Here is a 22403-nt window from a genome sequence, read left to right on the forward strand (position 1 = left end):
GCGGGAGTCGCTCTGAAAAACTGCACTGGGTGACTCAGAAGGACACTGGCGACGAAAAGGACCCTGATGTCGAAGACACATGTCAGGAGTTAAATTGTTTCATGAAATGTGACAGTGAATAAAATCGTTATTTCTAAACTAATGCTTTAGACAATGTGTAACTTAAGTGTATGTAATGACATTACCACAATTGATAATTGGCATTCAACTCGTTTCTCTGTAAAAGTACAGACATTCAAGTTGGCTCAAATTTTTGTTATTTTAGTATTCTCTCTCTTATATTGGAAAAATAAGGGAGGGTCTTGTATTTTGGGTCATTTTAAGGTCAGTCACCTATAATTATTATTTTTATACAGAAACTGAAGCTTCTTGAAGAGCTTGAAGACACGTGGCTTCCTTATCTGACCCCCAAAGATGACGAATTCTATCAGCAGGTAAGGCCTTCTGATACCCCTGTCAGCTGGTAGTGGCTTGTTCTGGTCTCCCTGAGTTTCCCTGTGAAGCACCCGCAGCCCAGAGAGGTTAAATGGGAAGCGACAGGGTCTGAGTCGGTCGTCCCGCACGCCTCGTGGCCCACAGAGGGCACCCAGCACTTCACAGTCTGCTTTCTGCTGTGAATTTCGTGCGTGAGCACAGCGAGCAGAGGCCTGATTTTTCCCTGCTTCCTCGTCTCTGCTCCTGCGGTTTCTTCCGCATAGAATATCCATTTTCCAGATGGCTGATTCTTCAAGACTTCACGTAAACATCGCCTCCTCTGTGGAGGTTGCCTTGACCTACCTTGCCCACACACAGGCTTAGCTGCCTCTCGTCTGTGCTGCTTGCGCCTCGTCAGCACCTGCCTTGTCCCCCTCACACTGCGCTGCGGTTACGGGATTCCGCGGCTCTCTCCCTGGATCAGTCAGCCCTCTTTCCATCACACGCGGCAAAACCCCAAAGAAACTCCTTGTGGAAGAAAAAGGGAATTTACTGACTCACCTGAGATGTCCAGGAGGACCTGGCTGAAACCATCTTCTCCAAGGATGTCATCTGATGACTGTTTCTCTCTGTTTTGTGGGTTGGCCTTCCTGCCGGGGGGGCTCTCGCCGGGCAGCAGAGGAGGGCTCGGACAGCCCAAGGGGGACGTGGTCTTCAGCACATGGGGTCTTAGAAGAGTGCAGTGGTACCTTTTTCCCTGGTTCTCTTTGACTCTCCCGGCATTGATCTTGTCAGCCTGTTTAGACTCATAGGCTTGCCTCCCAACCAACCGTGTGTAGCGAGGTGCCCTCGTTTGCCTGGCCTGGTCTGTGGACCTGATCTTGAAGCAGAATGGGAATGTGAGCGTCCCCCTCAAGCTGCGTGAACTGTGGGTCAGAGGTGGATGGTTTTCCCCAAGGAGAACTGTCCTTTGGGGTCCTGTTCCCCAAAGAAGGAGGGGAAAGCAGGCTGGGCCAGAGGAAACAGCAGGTGGTCACCATCCTTGCCGAAGCAAACATCAGCTCTCAGGGTCTGAGAATTGGGCTACGGCATCTTGGTGTCAGCAGTGGCTGGCACGCACATTAATGGCAGATTCTCAATAACTGTGGAAGGAAAAGAGGAAAGAAGGAGTCTCCTTGCTAGAATCCAGGCCACTTTATCCCCAGGTCACTGTCTGTTCCAGGACGGACGTCACCTCTCACCTCCGTTCTCCTTAGACCTTCACTGTCTTTCACCTCGTCAGCCCTTTGATGATGACTCTAGTTTTCCTCTCTGCCCCTCTTTCTTAATCCTTAAAGTGATGGTACATTCTCTTTTTTAAATCGAATGTTTCAATTTCAGTTTACACCCTATATTATTTTGTATTAGTTTCAGGTGTACAGTGCATTTTCTAACAGACGTAACTCGGAGCATGTCAGCCCCTGCCCGGCCCCTGCATTTCCAGGACCCCCCCCCCCCCCCCCGCCCCATCTCATTCCCCGTTTCCCCACATGGGGTTTTTGCGGTACCTCCGACTGGCTGTGCAGTCTCATAGTTGGGCCTTCCTGCTGCTTCCTCTGCTGACATGCCTCTTCTTTCCTTGATGAACTTGTGTATTGTCTGTAACAGCCCACACATCACTTCCTGTAGGACACCTCTCTGACACTTCTGTAGCCCAGAGGGTTGGCTCTGCTTCCTGTTGCACATACCTTTATTAATACTTCTCTCAGTTTATTATAATGGGTTTTTTTTTTTGATATATGTGTTTGTCTCCCTTGTCCTCTGTGCTGTGTATACAGTGCCTGGCACCTAGTAGGTGTTTAATTAGTTTGCTTGAATGAATGCACACATTAATTAATTGAAAAAGCAAGTTCTATAATAATGTTTAATATGGCTTGAATTTTGCTTCCGCACACACACGCCTCTCCAGGGAGGCGGCATCTGGAAAGATTTGCAGGATTTAGGCAGAAATGTTATCTCCCAGAGTTGGTAGGGTTTTCTCCTTTGAGTTTCTCTAGTTTTCCAGGTTATCGTACATGACCCTGTATTCTTTTGTCATTGGGAGAAAAAGTAATTTTAAGGAGTACCCTTAAAACAGGCAAACCCAGAAAATGCAATCCGTTCTTAAGTCCTTGCTAATATTTTCCTAGATATAAGCCTTCGAGTGCATGGTTACACACTTTGCTGTAAAGCAACGGCTGAGCCCTTCCAGCTTTTGTGTTGTGAAAGTAGTACACGAAAAATTAAACACCCGAGGTTATCAGCCCGCTGTGCCATGAGCCAGCCATACGCTGGAGGAGGAAAGCAACTGCAATGCAAACGGAACCACGAGCAAGGCTTCCCTTTCAGTCCTCCAAGGCCGATAGCAAGGCCGACACCAGCACCTAACCGCTTTAAGTGCGCCTCCTAAGGAGGCTTAGTGCATCAGCATAACCTTCGGCAGGCAAGTAAGTCTGTTCTCTTAAAAGGTGAAAAGAAAGTACTTTTTAATGATATGGATACATAGACAGGTCAGACCTGCCACTTGGTCCCTAAAATGAGCCCTGGCCACGGGCATGCCAGCCCAGCCGCCAGCCAAACAAGACTTGGTGGGTCTGCTTATTGGCCCTTTCAGTGTGCCAGGGACAGTGCTTAATGTCTTAAAAAAAAAAAAAAGAAAGAAAGAAAACACTGAGGCCCAGAGAGGCTTAAAGCTTTGTTCAAGATTTATAAGCGAGAAGTGTCAAGGCCAGGATTTGAGCCCAGGCTGGCTGGTTCTGGGACCTGAACTTGGAACTACTCTACTTTTTCCCCCTGTATCTCTTGGGGCTCCTGGGATGTCTGCGTTCCTCCCTTCCACTCCCCCTATAAGCCCGGACCCCTGGCCTCCATCCCTGCTTTCCCTCCACTCCCCCTCTCCCAGCGCTGGGCTCCATTCCAACTGTCTACTGGGCGGCTCCACCTGAAAGTTTTCTGAGTACATCTAACACCACCCGATTCATATTAATCAATTACTTATTTAAACAACTGTAGTTGGCCCCCCAGGCTGTGCCAGATAATGCTATTGGTACTAAAGATGAAGTCGTGAAAAACAGCAAGATCCCTGCCTCCTTTGAGCTTATTGTGGGGCAGCGGGGGAAAGGGAGTGGAAATTAAAAAAAGAGAGAAGTGAAAAAAAAGAAAAAAGAAAAGAGAAATGGCAGAGGAAAGCTGGAGATACATGGAGCGGGGAGGGGAGTCGGGAATACCACGTAGGTGGGGGTGCCAACAGGGCGGTTGTGGAGGCCTCCTGGTGGTGGCGTTTGCACAGAGGCCTCGCGGAGGTGCTGCAGCAGGCCATGCAGGCACCTGTGGGGAGAATGTTCTGGGCACAGCGAACAGCAAGGTGCCTCAGGTGTGTTTGAGGACAGACAGCACCCAAGGCTGTCATACATGGAGCCAAGTGAGAGTTGGGAACATAGGAGAAGAAAGGATCAGAGAGCGGTGGCCGGGTTGCGTAGGAACTCGGATTGCATAGGAACTCGCTCTGCGTGCCGAGAACGCCAGCTGTGACTCTGAGAGCCGGGTAGACGCGGGAGGGGTCAGAGCACAGGTGTGGCAGGGCACGGCCTGCCTTATCCCAGGCTCCGTTTTACGGAATCCCGCTGTTCGTCCCCTCCTCCAGGGGCTCTTGCCTTGTTTATTCTTCAAATTTAAACCTTGCTGTCCCCAGCGTCTGCCCAGGACCTCTGCCCCCATTCAGGCACTGGGCCCCGGCTGTTCCATGTCTCCAGTATCCCCCCTCCGGCCCAGTGCCACCAACTCCATCTCGGGTTAGCCCCTCGGTTATCTGCTTCCGCCAACAGAGTTTTATCACCCTCCTCATTGGTGCCCGCCCCAATGCCGTGGTCCTGTAAGCATGCCTGACCTGTCACTCCTTGCTTCATACAGCTGGCTGGGTCTCTCTTGTGCCTAAGGTCAAGTTCCAGCTCCTCAGCATATCCTCTGAGGCCATCGACTCTGTGGCCTCAGGCTACCTCTCTGATCTGATTTCTGGGTCCAACCTTGAATTCCTGTCACACAGAGTTTCTTGCCGCACCTGAGTCTGTTGGGCCCTCTCCCATCCTTCACGCCTCCGTGCCTGTGATTTCTGAACCCCCTTTTCTGCCTGCCGAGCACCTGCCAGCCCTCCCAGACCTTGCTTCAGTGCTACCGCTTCTGTAAAGTTACTGGGAAATCCCGCTTGTCTCACTCCAGAAATGGTGAGTCTGGCTACTTCCCGCTTCCTCTGCCGCTTACCCAGAAGCCAGGCTGCTGTCATCTCTTTCTCCAACAGAGGCAGTAGCCCCCTAACTTCTACCCTCGCCCCCCACCTCTAGTCAGCTTTAACACAGCATCGGCAGCGCTCTTTCTAACATGCGTCAGCTGGTGGCTCTTCTTGCTAGCCCTTCGGTAGCTTCCCATCTTGTTCGGAGTAAAAGCCCAGGACCTTCCATTCACTGACCAAGCACTGCAGGCCGCGCTCCTGACTGCTGCTGGCCTCACATTTCCTGCTGCCCCTGTCCGGCCCCGCCCGCCCCGCCACCCCGCCCGCCGGGATCTTGCTCTGCCCGGAATAAACCAAGCAGGCTCCTGCCCTGAGGGCTTTGCACTCTGTGTTCCTTGGACGGGAACTCCCTCCCTGTCCCCAGGAGGCTGCTTCCCCGGCTTCTTGCAGTCCTCTGTGAGGCGTCTCCATCGGAGAGACCCTCCGACAGTCGACCATCCTGGGCAAAGTGGCGGCCTTCACACCCACGCTCCCACCTGACTGACTTGGCTTCGTGTTTCTCCATAGCACTTGGTACAATCGCAGATGCTACGTATTTTACTAAATAAACAAGCACATGCTAAATAAATAACATACTATATATGTAGTGAGCTATATAGATGACATATTTATATACTGTATAAACATGAGCTCCTAGAGAGCATATAGGTTTGCTCTCTTTGTCTTCCCAGTACCTAGTGCTTGGCATATAGGATTTACTCAGTAACTTATATGTATTCAATAAATGAAGGTTTTGCAGATCCCCTTCCTAATTATTTGTCTCATGCTCCCAAAGCAATACATTCATACTTCTACTGTGATAAGTCTTTTGCTGATTGTCAGTTTATATTTCTCTCTATCCTGTTAAATTGTAAGATGCCTATTTATGATACTTTAGACAGTGTCTGGCACATAATGGATATTCAGTACGTTTTAAATAATTTGTAAAAAGAACTACTGAGTGAATGAATGAATGAACATGCATCTTTGTATCACTTAGTGGCAAACCACAGGTCATCACCAAACCCCAGGGCCAAATAAGTGTATAGCTCACCTGTCAGGGAATGGCTGCAAAGTCATAAGCATTTTGCAGTGGAAATTATGTAGAAAATACCGCTGGTATAGTGCAAATTCCTAGAGTGCTATCAGCAAAGTTTATTAGCAGTCAGATTAGAAATATACTCCCATGAATTGATGTATCCTAATGCTTTTAAATGAAGGGCATTTCCCAAGTCACTTGAAGATTTTAAATTTTATTTTACTGTACTGAAGCTCAAGTTCCATTGGGCTTCATTTAGGTGAGCCACCTGTAAACTGGTTTCTTACTCATTTAACACCATGTCTGACTTTCTCTGTATGATGAAATTTTTTCAGAAGCACCCCTTGATACGAGAGGAAAGGGTAGAATTTTTATATAATGGTTTAAAATAGGTAGAAAATAAAGCCTATGCTCCAGAGAACCTAGAATTCCACATCTTTCAACCATTGATAAAGGCCTGGCATGTTGGCAATTTATATCTAAAATAACTTTTCAAGTGCTTATTAAACTATATAGTCATTTATGTCATAGACTCTTTTGTAGATCTCAAGAAATGTATGGTGTGACCAGACAGCTGTTAATACAATTGCATGACTGTGTACTCCCTGGAAAAATGTTAATAGGATCAAATGAAAAAAATTTTTTTAACATATTTGGAAATCTGCCAAAAGCTGTTCCAAATTATTGTGCGGTATCTGATGTTCTCTGTGTACCTGTCCAAAATGGAAAGTGAACTTACTTGTTTGACAGCATTAATTAATATTAAATTATTCAATGTTCATTTCTTTTCCAGAGTTACCTTGCTGTTCTCTTTAAAGAAAAATTTAACAAACTCTACAGGCACTTTTATGTATCTGGCACTAATCTAACTACTTCATAAATATTAAGAGAAGGCATTGACATTTGAGGTTCTTTTCTCTTGCATTTTTTGATAGTGACAATATCAGCTAACTATTATTATTTGTATTAATATTTCTTGTAGTCAGATCAGAATTTCCTAGAGCATTGAACAATATTCCAAGTCAGTTTTTAATAGTACCAAAAGTTATTTTGAAAATTTGGGGTCTTCAAAAACAAACTCTTGGCAAACATAAGAAAGGTCATGAAATTAAGAAAATGTGAGTGCAACATCTTTTCCCTGATTTTTTGTTTTAAAAAAGTATTTTACATTTTTTTTTTTTTGTCAATTTGAAAAATGTACAGCTATCTACGGAAGAAAATTGAAATTATGCCCAAGTTCATTCCCTAGAGTTAAGCACCATAAACTTCTGGCCTTATTTTCCTCCAAATCTTTTTTTTCTGTGACTATTTACAAATGTACATTTTTTTCTTTGTATGAAACTAGGATTTTATTGCCTAAGTATCTTAATACTAATTTCTAATAAAATAGTAGTTCTTTTATTTACATTTTTCATAAAACAATATAAAAATTCTTCTAAGTTACATTTCTCTAATACTTCATCTCATGAATGATACACCGTATTTCTAAACTCCTCTTGGGCACGTTGGTGTTCAGTTTCAAATCACTGAAAAACAAGGTATGATGAATATCTGTATAATCGTGATACATTTATCTATTTCCCTATGATAAACTCTTAGAATAACTGAAAAGACATGAACATGGGAGGTTTTGAGAGATGTTTGTCCAAGTGGCCCTACGCCAGGTTGTAATAATTTGCTTTCTAAGTGCGGGCTATCAGAACATACGATTTGCACTTATCAACAACGTGTATTCCTATGATAGAATTTTATTTTTTGCAAATTTAATAGACAAAGCTAAATTATATAGAATTTAATAGAATTATGTTAATTTATAGTTTTATGATTTGGGTGCAGTTAATTTTTTTTCCATAGTGAAGCACCTTCTATATTAATTTGTGTGAATTTTTCTATTGATATACATGTATAGTTTTATAAGTATATATATCTATTTAAATTTAGAGTGGTTCTTTATTAAGAATTTTAAGCCCATTTCTGCCATATAGATTGCAGATATTTTTTCCAGGTAGTTTTTGCCTTTTAATCTTATTATTTTTTTAATGCAAAAATTTAAATTTTTATATATGCAGATACATCAGTCTTTCTCTGTACAACTGTTTATTGATAAACTGTAAGCATGTACAGTTTATATTCCATAAAATTCAGCTTTTGAAATTGTACCGGTCAGTAATTTTCGGTAGTTCTAGAACATTTCCAGCCCCCCAGAAAGATCCCTCATGCCTCTGGGCGCTCAGTTTTATTTCCCACCCGCAGCCCAGACACTTGCAACTCTGCCTTCTGTCAACCTGGAAGCTTTTCTTCTTGGGGTCTTCTTATGAAGAAGTCTGGGGTTTCTTTGAGAAAGAGCCCTGGAGGCTGAGCGGGCCCTGCCAGGTAGCGTTGGGGGGCAGCCTGCCTGGAAGGGGAAGCGCCGGGAAGAGAGGCAGATGTGGTCTGTGGGGAAGGCTCAGGAGACATCAGGAGAAGATTTTTTTTGAATACATTCCCCTGTCATTACTATTGTTTTATTTTCAGACTGCTGTCTTTAACCTCAGGGTATTTACAAGTGATACTCCTATGGTCATAGGGATTTCCCAGGTCCTTAGAGTCATAGTCACCCTGTATTAAATATATTTTCTACAGTTTCCAGCCCCAGTATATATTTAACAATACCAGCAAGAGAGGGGGAGGGTGGGTGTGTGGGTGTGTGGGTGTGTGTGTGTCTGTGTGTCTGTGTGTCTGTGTGTCTGTTTTCTTTCCGGTCTTCTCGGCCCCGAAGGAGTGTGTTCTAAAACAAAGTTCCTGGGAATTATTGTATCTTAGTTTTCTTCAATATTTTACATTAAGGACTATTAAAACAACACTGGAATTGTTAAAATGTGGAGAAATTTTCTTCTTAACTATCTTGCTAGGTAGATGTCCATCAAGTATACTAAGCCCTTGTGGACTTGCTCAGAGGATAACCAGGTTAGTGATAAACTTGCTGTCCATGGCCCCAAAATGTTCTGTCTCTTACTCACTATATTACATTGCTCCCTTCAGGAGCTGTGTAAACAGAAAGTGTGATATTTCTGTTTTCGTGTTCCCACTGGGAAACATGAGAGACAGAAACTAGAAATTCTGCGCGCATCCCGACAGTCTCTGCGACAGGCCCGTGTGGGGCGCTACCTAACTCTGCTCTTTGTCGCTTCACGTTTACGACCCCCGCCCCGGAGTGGTGAGCAAGGCACGCCGGCAGGGCTCTCCTAGGAAATCCGTTCTCCCCCATTCGACCTGACTCCAAGGCATTTTTCTGCTGCCTCCTTCCTCCCGCCGTCTGCCTACCTTCCATGTCCTGCTTTCTGGATCAGCCAGGACAGGCCAGATAACGCTGTAGGAACAAAAACAGCCCTCAGTTCTCAGTGGCTGCCCCCGACAATATTTCTCCTTCATTTTACACATCATTTGCGGGCTGGCAGAGAGTCACTACCCATTAAAGCAGTAACTCAGGAATTCAAGCAGCCACCAGCTGGTTGCTGTGCCAAAGGGAAAAGTGTTCTGGAGGGTCTGGCGCTGACGATGAAGCGCTCCAGGCTAGGGGTGACGGCCATCGTTCCTCAGGCAGCCGAAGCAGCCCCGTGTTGCGTACAACACGAGGGGGCCCGGCGCTGTGACTCTGCGTTGGGCCCCAAACGCCGGGCGATGGGGAAGGAATCCAAAACTATTTGGCAAACAGCCCTAATGACCAGCCCATATTCTTAGCTGGTGATTTGTTTTACATCTTCACTGAGAAAAATGGAAGCGCCCCTCTCCCCGCCCCCCACCAGGGCTTAGTCAGCTGCCTATTTTCAAATTTATAGTCCTATGAATGGACATCTTTTTTCCCTTCCAGCCTCTTCCAGAATAGGAAGTATTTTTTTCTCCTTTCCAAATGCTCGTGATCGTATCCTCTCAGGAACCAGTTTGCAGCATAAACAGTGGTATCCTACTACATGTGTAACGACTGGTTCCCCGGGCTGGGGGACAGCCTTGATTTTTGGAGTTTCCCGGTTTCCTTGTGTGTATCTCCACCACGGTCAGTTTCAGCCAGGCGTGACTGGAGGCGTGACCAGGAAGAGATGCACACAATAGGCTTTCTGGAAGTGAGACGAAGTGACTCTAGCACACTGTGTATAGGTTGGAGTCCCGATACGTAGATACATATTTTAGTAAAGCTTGGTTTCTTTCTTTTTTTAGATTAGTGATAAAACAGTTCTCCTCCCCTCCCCGCTTCAACGCTAGAGGATTGCCCTATAAATCCCACAGGTGTGTCTGCCTCCCTTTGGGAGGCCCCCTTTCTGGACACGCCAGGGCTTTGCTCCTGTGGTTCGTCGCCCCCGCTTCTGCGATGTCAGCCTCCTCCCTTCGTGGCATCCCCACGAGTGTACCGACTCTGCTCTCTTCCACTGCTGAGAGCCGTCTCGATCCGCCTGCCGCAGCAGGGCCACTCAGACACTTCTGTGGGCCACCTCCACTTCCTCCCTTTTCATTCGTCATGAACCTGCTCTCATGCCTACCCCTCTGCAGAAATGGCGCTTGGCGTTGTCACCAGTGATTTCCATGCTGCCAAATCTAGTGGGTCACGGCTGTCCTCCTCTCACGTGGCCTCTCGGGCGGCCGATGTAACTGATGGCTCCACCCTTCCAGACGTGCTCTCTTTCGGCTTCTGCATTATTGCACTCCCTGGTCCCCTGGGCTGAGCCCTCCTCTGCGCCCAGGAGATGGCTTTGGGCCCCCTCCTGTATTTGCTGGTTCCCTAGGAGACCTCATCAGTTCCCAGGCCTTTAAAAACCAGCTGCATGCTGACAACTCCCACCCTGATTTCCGGTGCCCCACTTTCTCCCCTGAGCTCCAGGTGGGTGTATCCACGGCCCCCCTGCTGTTTCTACCCAAGGATTTCACAGGTCTCTGAATGACTGCAACCCCAAGACGGAGTCCCTCATTCCTCTCTGTTCGTCCTCCCACCATTTCTGTTTTGCCTGAGTCTTTCCTATTTCCAAAAATAGTAAATTGTTTATTCATTTAATCAATTCAGAAATTCAGAAGTCATCCATAACTTCTTACCTTTCTTCACCCCTCACGTCCAACCCAGAAGCACATCCTTTTGCTCTGCCAATTAAATATGTATTTTATCTGTCCATTTATCTCTGTCTCTCATCCAGACCATCCTCACGTTTCTCCTGCATCAATGTAATAGTACCTAATAGGATATTCTACTTTCATATTAGCCTCTTTCCATTCCATGCCTGGTATTTTAACTGAGTGATTTTTATCAATGAAAATCAAATTACCGTGATGTGGAGAAGGGTATATGGGGGTGAATGGTGACAGAGAGAGACTTGACTTGGGGTGCTGAACACACAATTACAGAATTGTACACCTGATACCTATATCATTTTATTAACCAGTGCCACCCCAATAAATTCAATAAAAAGGAAAAAAAAAAAGAAAAAGAAAAAAATCAAATTACTCTTCCCCCCCCTTGAATCTTCCAGTTCATTTGCAGTCGGGTCCAGAGTCCTTGCTTTGACCTCAAGGTGTGACCCGTCGCCTGCCTTCCTCCTTCTCCTCCTCCTCATCTCATCTCACTCTGCCTTTGGCTTTTTCCCCCTGCTGAGCTGGCCTTCTTTTGTCTCTATAGTCGGCTGGTGTCCATCCCTCTTCCTGGGATGCTCTTTCCCTAGTTGGTCACATGGCTGTTTCCTTCTCTTCCTGAAGATCTCAGCTTACATGCCGGCCCCTCAGAGAGCCCTTTCTTACCCTATGATTTCCTACTGGTTGGTTTGGTGTTACTTTTTCTCATTTATTTATCTGATTCGGGAGAAAGCTCTGTGAAGGCAAGAGCCAAATCTCTGTCTAGTATATTCTAGGTGCTCCGTAGACATATTTTAAGTGAAAAAGAAAGTTTGGAACTATAAATGGTTTTGCCCCATTTAATCATATAAACAGTGATCACCGAGTGAAGACACAGAAGGAATGTATGTTAAAAAGTGTGGGCTGCACAACACGAAGAAGCAACCCAGTCACATTAAATTTTATCAGGGTGAGTGTGAAATCCTGTGCTTTGGTTTAAAAAAAAAAGAAGTTCATTTCATTGTAGGGAATCAGGGCGCTCTGACTTGCTATTAATTCACATGCCACGTCCCGGGAGCCAGAGGTGCTGGCTGAGAAGGCAGTGCACTTTGCAACTGCACCCGTAAATCCACGTCGTTCCGTGTTTGAGAGACTCCTCCTCCAGGACTCCCCTGCAGCGACACCACTAGAACCGTCCAGCTCTCTGAGTCCCAGAGGAGCACCCCGTTCCTTCGTTTATTCTCTCACTCACTCACTCACTCACTCACAAGTTAGCGAGTATGTTCGGGACTCTTGTGAACAAAACTGTCACGGCTCTCATGTTCATGGATCTCAGGGCCCAGCTCCCAGACAGAAGTGATTTCTCCTTCAGTGAAAGTGTTGAAGCAGAATCCAGGGTGTCCTTTGTGGGGATGCCGTGCAGCCTAGTAGCTGAGACATCCTGCTCTGGACCCAGATTCCAGAGCCCAGTGGCTTCCAATGTCAGCCCCATGTTCATCAGCTGTGGGACTTCGGGCACGTTTTTAAAATGTCTCTAGGCTTCAGGATTCTTGTCTGTAAACAGAATATCAGAATAGGGCTACCACATACGGCTGTGGGAAGTAACTGAGTTCATGTATACAAATCGCTGGGCATAGTACGTGGCCTTTAGTAAGCGCTGAGCACATAGGGGACAAGCAGTTTTAATTAATAAAATTATGTTCCCTGGAGCACAAAAGGCTGAAAGACAGACTGAAGGGAGACGTGGCGATAGAGGGAGCCTAAGAGAGCAAAGCCCAAATTATTATGGTATTTCTTTTATACATTAAAGATTGCTCCTTGAGCGTGGACTTGAAGTCTCGACTGCAGAGCTGGTGACATTTGTATGACTTAGTCCTCTGTTTTAGGCTAGAGACGTGAGTCCTCTTTAGAAATACCACCAGACAGTTGTTTTTTTTGTTTTTGTTTTTGTTGTTTTACATTTTTACCCCCTAATGCCTATAAAGAAACACCCTTTGGAAACACTGACATCCACACTCTCTATAAGCACACGTCTTTGCTCTGGTTTGCTTTAGTGGCAGCTGAAGTACCCGAAGCTCGTCCTCCGCGAGGCCGGCAGCGTCCCTGAGGAGCTCCACAAGGACGTCCAGGAAGCCTTCGTCGCCCTGCACAAGCACGGCTGCCTGTTTCGGGACCTGGTTAGGATCCAAGGCAAAGACCTGCTCACTCCGGTCTCGCGCATCCTCATCGGTAACCCCGGCTGCACCTACAAGTACCTCAACACCAGGCTCTTCTCGGTCCCCTGGCCGGTGAAGGGCTCCACTGCAAACTACCACGAGGCGGAGGTCGCTGCGGCTTGCCAGACCTTCCTCAGGCTCAACGAGTACCTGCGGGTCGAGACCATCCAGGCTTGGGAGGAGCTGGTTGCCAAGGACAGAGCGAACATCGATGTCGTGCCAGTGTGCATAGGTCCGGACTTCCCTCGGGTTGGCCTGGGGTCTTTCGACGGGCAAGATGAAGTGGACATTAAGAACAGGTCTGCATACAACGTGACTTTGCTGAATTTCATGGACCCCCAGAAGATGCCCTACCTGAAAGAGGAACCTTACTTCGGCATGGGGAAGATGGCGGTGAGCTGGCACCACGACGAGAACCTGGTGGACAGGTCGGCGGTGGCGGTGTACAGTTACAGCTGTGAAGGTACGGTCCGCTCGGCGTCCCGCAGCCAGGGCTGTGGAGGCTCTGGACGTACACGTGAGCGTGCGTGCGTGCATATGCGTGTGCGTGTGTGTGAACACGGGGCTCGTATGTCCTGTTTAGCCGCAGCCGCGTAGCTGCAGGACACACCCCTTCCTCGCGCAGCTGTGCTGCCTGGCTCATGGTCATCCTGGCGCAGCGTGTCAGCACGACTGTTGCCTTGTCCCTCCCAGGCCCCGGAGAGCGGCCTCGGTTTCACACAGTGAGTGCCTTTCTCTAAAGCGCGGAGAAGATTGGGAAGGTGCTGATAAAGGGCTGGGACAACCAAAACCTGTCAGATCTCTCCAGGTTCCCACAGGTGCACGTTTCCCGTCTTGCCAAAATATTTTATTAGGGCTGATGTCGCTGTCTTGTGGGGAATGGTCTGTCAAATAGGGACTTGCTCTGGCTTCATCCCGCTCTGACTGCTGGTTTGCCAGCACTCAGTCCTCTCTGCTCAGGAGCCTCCCCAGCCCCCCGCCTGTCCTGCGCGCTGAGACCTGACTGCGTGGGTGTGGCGGGCTCTTTCTCCTGGTCCCCTTGGAGCACAGGTCACAGGCTCCCTTTTTTTGTGACCCACCCCCGTTTTCCTTCTCTCGTTCAGGTTCTGTGTGTTTAGTGTTTTCTGGGACAGGACTATTAATTACAAAGGACATTGAAGACGCTGATCAGAGCGTGACACCCCTGCCCGGCTTTCGTTTTTGCCTGATTATCTGACAAAGGAATATAAGATATAGGTATATCTCCTCTCCTTGTGTATTGGAAGATGCTTGGAAAACCTGAGTTCTACACAGTGCATGATGGAATGAACTGGAACTTTGAAGGGTTATTGTTTTCTGACAGCTGGTTTTTTCAGCTGGATCTTCTTGTTGTTTACTAAAATGCCTGTTTTGCAAAAAGGGATTGGAAAGAGAAATTCTCATGGTTCTCTTTCAATTTCTTACCATTTCCCAGCCTTAGGATGTTCCCCAGGATACCTGAACTACTTTCTAACCTGGCCTTAGGCCTTCAGCCTGGAACAAGGAACTAGTTCAGTGGCTGAAAATTTCCCCCGGTTCCTTGGCATCTCAAACGCTGATGCTGACTTAAGAACACTGCTGCGTGGGGATTTGCTGCTGTCCGAATGGAAAGCCCTGAGGCCCTCTGACCCTTAACAAGGCCTTGCCAGGGCTTTAAGAATGATGGTATCCGAGAACTCTGATGGGAACCAGCAGTGGGGTTTGCTGGTCTCCTCCTTACGGAGGCTGCGCTCTGACACGCAGGCCGCGGTATGTGGTGCCTGGGCGGCCACAAAGGTGTCTTTGTGCTCCAGGTCCCCTCGGCCTTACAGCTTAATAGTCCCATTGTCCTCCCAGAGTGTGGGTGACCGAGTAGTTCCTGAAATCTAGAATCTCTCTCAGAAAGGAATTTGAATTTTTAATGACTAGTTTCTGTGGTCAGGACTAGTTAAGACTGATAAAGGGTACCAATAAGGCTTATCCTTCAGATTTCTACTGGAGGAGGGAGCTGCAGCGTCGGCATCCGGGGACTCCTGGAAGCCTGTCTAATAATAATAGCCATGCTGGGAGCTCTCTTTTATGGAGCACCTACTGGGTACCATCCACTAGGATAAGCAGTTTACAGGTACTAACTTACTCACTTTTTATAACTGCCCCATGATCCAAGTGCTACTGCTACCCTCATTTTACAAAATTAGGAAACTGAGGCACAGAAAGATGCATCGCTTTCCCACGGCTATACAGTATGAATTAGCAGTGCTGGGATTTGAACCTCTGTGTTTTGGCTCCAGAGTCCTAACAGCTTTGGCCCAATGCCTTCGGAGCAGGCATTTCCTGTCCCTGCAGTATAGATTTCTCTGGGCTTTGGAGTTTTTGGATGTCCATCTCTGGACAAGCTAAAGGAATGTTCTACTCGCTCTTCCTTGCTGGCCCTGACGCCCTTGCTCCTCTCTCCCCACAGTGTCGGCTCTGTCTGTCCACACAGCCTCTCGGATGATGAGAATTCATTAGCTCTGTGAAGCGAAACTTCCGCCAGGTCTCTGGCTGCATGCGTGATAGTGGGTCAGGTGGCTTTCAGTGCACGTACCTTGAAACTTCTTGGGGGTACATCTCTTCCAAGTGGCTTCTTCCAGGCGACAAGGGACATGCCTGTTTCTCTGGCCTCCTTAGCGTCCTGCCAGAGGCACGTTCAGGTGGACTTGAAGAGAGCCATTTGGATTAAAATGGTGTTTGGGGTTGGGAAGGGCTTAAAAAGGACAGAGTGGATATTTCAGGCAACGGTACTGTTTTCTGGGCCCCAGGCTTGTTTATTGAGCATTTGCTCAGGGAAGTTCCGCGAGCCGTTCCGGGCAGCACGGAGGCTCCCAAGGTAAATCAGACGCCCTTCTTGCCTGGAAACGACAGGGGAGGGGAGGGGAGCTCCTGTGAGTCTAGTGATGAAATGGTGATGCATCTGTTCTGGAAGGGCCTTTTGAAGTCGCCTAGGTCAAGCCTCTCATTTCACAGATGAGAGCCTGGAGGTGAGGAGAATGGAAGTGACTTGTTCAAGGCCACACTGTTAGTTAGCGACAAGAGAGTGTTACATGCCGTGGGACAGAGTCACAGAAGACGCGTTGGCAGTTCAGAAAAGAGGCGATTACTTCCCGCTGAAGCCGAATTCAGGCAAAGCTTAAGATCTTTCTGGACTTGCTCTCAATACCTTTTCCCAGTGAAATCTTCAAGTAGGTTTATAGTGAGCTGGTCACCCCACTTCGATTTATTTCTCCGAGAAGTAATTTGTATAGGATACGTGTAATTATATACTGAAGTCAAAGGCTTCCCAAGCAGTTCTAGGGAAAAGATCTCTCCAGTAGGGAGATTGAAATGGTATGATTTTTAATCAGAAATGGCTTTGCGGAACCATGTGTGCATAGGCAGAGCATTTGATTTTTTTATTCTAGCTTTGCCAGCAATTGCTAGTTACTACGGGATATTAAAAAACACACTACCCCGCCCATTTTAGCAGGGAAGGCATTACAAACTCTTTGTTTAATATGGTCCTACACCTTGTTCTTAGACTGGAACACCTTCAAACAGACCACTTAAACAAAATAACGGGTTACCATTTTGGTTTACTTGGAAGGAAACATTTTCTGGGAGGTTGTCTTTATAGGAAAAGCAGTTCTTAAGCTATTTTAGTGCCAAAGATTGCCAAATACTGCAGATTCTTGATCTTATTTTCTCAGTCTCTCGTGAAGGGCCAAGAGGGAGGGATTCCAGTCCGTGCCTCCTATTGTGTAAGTGACAGGCTAGAAAGTTGAGACTTTGCAATGATATTTTTTTAACCCTCACATTCCCATTCATGACTTGGGAAGCGTTAAGTCCACTTAAAGATGGGAACTTTCTCCCATAGTTGTGAGATCTTTATATTTCTTAGCTCAGCTTTGAGACCATGAAAGCTAGATTGTAATTGTAGCTTAGGGTTTGGCAATGTTCCCCCTTTTAAAAAGGCTGTGATATCTGATGATTTTCTTAGCCTCCCAGCATTCCTGTCGAAGGTCTCAAAGCCCATTTGCTTTGTGTTATTGTGAAGTCACTTACACTGCTCAGTAAAGCTTGTCTAGTCCTATCAGTCACATGTTTTTTTTACCTCCATGCAACTATTTATTCAGCCAACAGGAAGCATCTGCTATTTGCCAAGCACACTTCTCGGTGCTGAACATATCACAATGAACACAAATCCTGCCCTTGGACAGCTTACGTTTTAGCAAGGAGAGATGGGAAGGAAACAGTTCAGTAGATTGTGTGGCAGGCGTGAGGTGAGGCTCACGGCCAACTAGGAAGGGCAGGCTGCCTTTAGAAGGGAACATTTCAGCAAAGGCTTGGAGCAGAGTGAGCGAAGAGAAAGCAGGCTACGTGGAGAGGGTCTGGAGTGTGATGTTGGGGAGTTTCGGAAGCAGCAAGTGTGGATGGCATGGAGCGAGGAGGGAGAGAAACAGAAGTGTGAGGGCAGCCAAGGCTGGGCGTGGGGGTGGGCAGGACTTAGGGCCCCGCAGGGTCGTGTACAAAGTGCCGGGCTGGCCCTGGGGATGGGAGCTGTCGCGTGTGTGGGTAGAAGAGAGGCCACCCGGCCGCAGGGCAGCTGGAAGGCGGCTGCCGTCACCCACACTAGAGACGGGGGCCGGTTAGAAGGGGCAGAGGTGGCGACGGGCCTGTGTACACAGTCCTGTCTCTCTGCCAGAAGACAGTGGCGGCGCTCAGTGCTGGTGGCGCAGGAAGACCCGCAGCGACATCTCCCATAGGTCGAAGCCGGCCCGTGAGAACGGCTGATGTCCCCCCTCTCTCAGTGGCTTTCTTGAGGTATAATTTACATTCAGTAGACTGCACGTATTTCAGATTCACAAGTGCAGAAGTGTAACACTCCTGCGAAGCCGTCACCACGGTCAGGACAGGGACCCGCACACGCAGCCATTACCCCGAAGTCTCCTCATGCCCCTTGGTGCTGCCTCCTTCTGAGCCTCCTGGCCCCCCTGTCCCCCACGTTGGGCAGCCACTGCTCTGCCCCGTCACTAGACCGTCTATTAGTGCCTTTTCTAGAATTTAATATAAATACTGGAATTACACAGTATGATTTTTTGCGGGGGGGGGTCTGCCTTCTTTCACTTAGCATGATTGTTTTGCGACTCATCCATGTTATTGTGTGTATGAGTGGTTTACTTTTTGTTTCTTTTTTATTGTGGTAAAATCTGCAGAATATAAAGATTTACCACATTATAACCATTTCTAAGTTACAATTCAGTGGCATTAAGTATGTTCATGCTGTTGTGTAATCATCACTACTGTCCATCTCCAGGACTTTTTCATCACCCCCAGCTGAAACTCCATCCCTCTTCCCCCACCTCAGTGTAACCACCGTGCCACCTTCTGTCCCTGTGTTTCCGACTGCTCTCGGGACCTTAGGTAGGTGCAACCACACGGTATTTGTCCTTATACACAGGGCCTATTTTACTTAACATCATGTATCGGGGGCTCATCTGTGTTACAGCATGTATCAGAATTTTATTTCTTTGTAATGATGAATAGAATTCCATCGTACCGATGTGTTCCTTTTTCTTCATCCGTCTGTCCACCGGTGGACGTCTGATTTGCTTCCCTGTCTTGGCCGCAGGGAATAATGCTGCAGTGAGCGTTGGGCGGGTATCCGAGTCCCTGGTTTTACTCCTTTTGTGTGTATAGCCTGAGATCGCCGGATCAAACGGCGATTGTATGTTTATTCTTTTGAGCAGCTACCATACTGTTTTCCACAACGATCGCCCCATTTTACATTCCCACCAGCAGTGCACAGTGGTCTCCATCTGTAGCAACACTCGTTTCTGCTTGTGCTTGTTTTGTTGTTGTTAAATAATAGCCACCCCAGTCGGTGTGAGGTCACGTCTTCTGCATTTTCCTAGTGAGTAATGATGTCGAGCATCTTTTCATGTGCTCATCAGTCATTTGTTTATCTTCTTGGCAGAAATGTCTATTCAAGTCCTTTGCTCATTTTTGGTTGCTTTTTTTTTAATCGTTGAGTGTTAGGACTTCTTTATATATTATGGATCTCAGTCTCTTATCAGATATGTGATTTTCAAATATTTTCTCCAAAAATGGCTGAATTTTTAATAGTGTGTTAATGTCATGAGCAGGAGATAGGAGGACAAATTGGAGTGGAAAAAGCTTTATTGTCTCTGACATAGATGAGCAATTAAATTCTGTACTATTGAATGACATCATTCATGTAAATCAGCTATGGGGCTTTAGGCAGGTTGCTTAAATTCTTCCTGACTCAGTTTTCTCATTTGCAGGAGGGATGAGAACCAAGGGAATCCCACCTCAGGATTGTGAGGATTAAATGCATGCAAAATGCTAAGAACGTAACAGTGTTTAGTACATAGTGAATATTCAGTAAATGTTATTTTAAGTTTTTATTAAAATTACACATTTTGTTAAGCAAAAACAGCAGCTATCTGTGCCTTTTCGCCTCATTTGCATTTCCTCAGAGGCAACCATTCTTACTCTTTTCTTTTAGTCAATGCTTCTGAAAGAAAGCATTGTACTTAACACTGTTTGGGGCATTATTTACAGGCTTCCTGGCGTGGAAAGTGAGGACTTAGGCCTCTTCACTCGCCCTGTCTGCCCCCACGGCATGCTCTTCGCAGTCCCGCAGTCCCGACATGGGTGTGCTGTAACTTCGGTTACGTCAGCATTCAGTCTTCATAGTTCCCCTGTCTATGAACATGGTACTCAGAGCCTTGTCATAAACTTGGACCGGTGTCCCTTTTCTTTACATGTTTTATTCTTTTCCTTTGTTAATAGTGCTCTGGTGTTTTGTTTGAGTGGTTTTCTGTGTAGTCATCGCTAGCGAAATCCTACGCTGTCTACCAGTTGTCTCAGTCTCCTCTCAAGAGCTTCAGAAGCATCAGATACTCTGTCAACTTCATTTGCTTGAAGAAGTACTTCCAGAGTATTCAGACTTGCTCTAATCCAGATGGTTACCTCCAGGGCTGTCCAATCTGCAGCCCCTGGGCTGCGTGAGTCCCAGGATGGCTATGAATGCGGCCCAACGCACAATGGTTAATTTACTTAAAACGTTATGAGATTTTTTTTCTGATTACGTGTTGCAATGTATTGAATGTATGGTTCAAGACAACTCTTCTTCTTCCAGTGTGACCCAAAGATGCCAAAAGTTTGGACACCCCTGTATGCCTTCTTCTGGTGGGATCTGAAGCTCAAGTGGCTCGTCAGAGAAGACGAACACAGATGTACTGTGTTGTGATGTCCCATCTGTGTGACCTAGTCTAGTCCCTTCCTCTCCTTGTTGGTGATTCAGATTCCTGTATCCCATGTCTGTCTCTTTCCTGACTGGTTTCTTTATCTTGGTGGAGCATATCCTCGTTTCCTGAGAAAGGGTGGTGCTTAGGTGCTTAAATTTTGAGACTTTGACTATCTTAATTTATCTTTATGCTGCCTTGACATGCATATATGCATTAGGTATAGAAATATTGGTAGGAAATACTTTTTTCCAGATTTTTCTTCAGAGAGCATAGCCCCAGTGTCTTTTACCTTCTAGTGTTTATGCTGAGAGTTCTGATTTTTCTTTATCCTTAATTTGTGGTGATTTTTTTCCCTAATGTTTTATAATTTTACACGATGTTTTTTCACCCATGCTACTGGCATTTGGACACTCATATTTTTCCATGTGGGACTTTTTCTTGAATTACTTTGTTAATTATTTCTTCCTCTTGAATTTTCTCTTTTTTCTAGAACCTATATGTTTTGGTTGTTGAAGCTCCTGGGCTGTTCCTCTAATTTTTAAAAATTTATTCCCTTTAATGTGTTTGCATTTTTTAATCTGCTCTGAGATATTTCCTTAATATGATCTGCCAGCTCATCCAACTGGCGAGGGTTTGTTTTTTTTTTTTTCAATACTGAAATATAACATAGATTATTAATAGACAGTTGATGAATTGCCACAGAGTGACATGCCTATCACCCAGATTAATAAATAAAACACTTACACCTGAAAATGCTCCCTTCAAATGTAGTCTCCCCTTGACAGTAACCACCATCTGGATGTGGGTCGTGCATTAGTTTTACATATGTTTGAATTAGAACGGTAGCTCTTTGAAGCCAGGGTTTGTATCTTGCTTCGTATTTGTATCTATATATACTGCAACATTAATAAACATTTGTTTCCCCAAATCAATAAGTATGTTCTGTTCTTGAGTAGTTTGTGCTTTGCAACTACATTGTGCCCATTGTCCAATAACTCTTCAATTTCTGTGACTACAGTCTCTGCTTAGAGTTAGGATTCTTCTGATTTCAGATAGCAAATGTCTTACCTCAGCAGTCTGCATTTAAAATGATGAGGATTTGCCTCCCTTAACATGATGACCAGAGGTTTCACTGGCTTCCAGGCGGCCTTGTTCCGCAGTAGCGGCGGGATGACTTCCAGTCTCTTCCCCTTCGTCTTCTGGTTCTTGAGCTGTGCTTTCCTCTCCTGAGGCAAACCAGCTTCTCATGACTGCTCCCAACTTTTGTGGCCTCCTCTTCCCTTGTCAGGAGTTTTGGGAAGGAGAGAAACTCAGTCTAAGATATGTGCTTTGAACTCTGGACAAAGCTTTGCCTGAAGCTGGGTGAACAAATGACTGTCCTCTTGCTTAGTCTAGTTTGACTCTGACCTTCTCTATTATCTACAACATAAAGGTGCCCTGTGAGTGTCTGGGCTTCCCTCTGCCCTTTCCTGGGCTTGCCCTGGGTTCTGTAGCCTCCATTGTCAGAAGCTCAGGTTTGGAGGAAGTCTTGCTTGAGAGGTTCTGCTTCCTTTCCTCATTTCATATTTTACTTTAGATAATGGGGTGGTTTTCAAGCTTTAACGAAGAGCCCCGGAGCAATTTTTCTCTCCTTTCCTCGCTTTCACTTTTTCCCCACCAAGTCCATGAAAAATGATGTAATGAGGTTCTCCCACTTATGTGAATGTTTATATCTTAAAAATTTTTTTTTCTTCAAACGCTTAATCGGAAAGCTGACAGAGCCAGACATCATGGTGAAGGGCTTTAGATTTTTCGGTAAGGAGTTTTCAAATACTTCTCCTGAAATCCCAGAAAACTTATAATTAATTTTGCAGTTTATCTGTGTCAGGGGACTATGTGTGTCCTGCATTGCTCTGAGGTGTCTGAGAGCAGCTTCTGGTTACAGATTCTGAGCTGGGGCTGATTAGGTTTTCCCTTCAAACTTACCTGAATTCCCCATTTTCTCAGACCGTTCACTCCCCAGCGGCTGAGGAGTGTGCCCCGTGGAGCAGCAGGCTTGATGCCCGTCTTTTCCCCACCCACGGGGAAGCATTCCTACCTTGTGGGACTCTCCCAGG

At 46.4% G+C, this 22403-nt stretch overlaps 1 protein-coding gene across 1 annotated transcript in view; it reads left to right on the forward strand.

Moving 5' to 3' along the window:
• Positions 1–22403, forward strand: part of FTO (FTO alpha-ketoglutarate dependent dioxygenase) — a 314012-nt gene that overhangs the window by 81802 nt on the left and 209807 nt on the right. Inside the window, exons 2-3 of the mRNA XM_054570344.1 lie at positions 357–434; positions 12860–13484. Coding sequence (XP_054426319.1) covers positions 357–434; positions 12860–13484 — 703 coding nt within the window. The remainder of the gene's footprint in view (positions 1–356; positions 435–12859; positions 13485–22403) is intronic.

Source organism: Pteronotus mesoamericanus, unplaced genomic scaffold, assembly GCF_021234165.1.
Source record: "Pteronotus mesoamericanus isolate MK-2021 breed Mesoamerican mustached bat unplaced genomic scaffold, CSHL_Meso_final contig_202, whole genome shotgun sequence".
In the NCBI taxonomy this organism is placed as follows: Eukaryota; Metazoa; Chordata; class Mammalia; order Chiroptera; family Mormoopidae; genus Pteronotus; species Pteronotus mesoamericanus.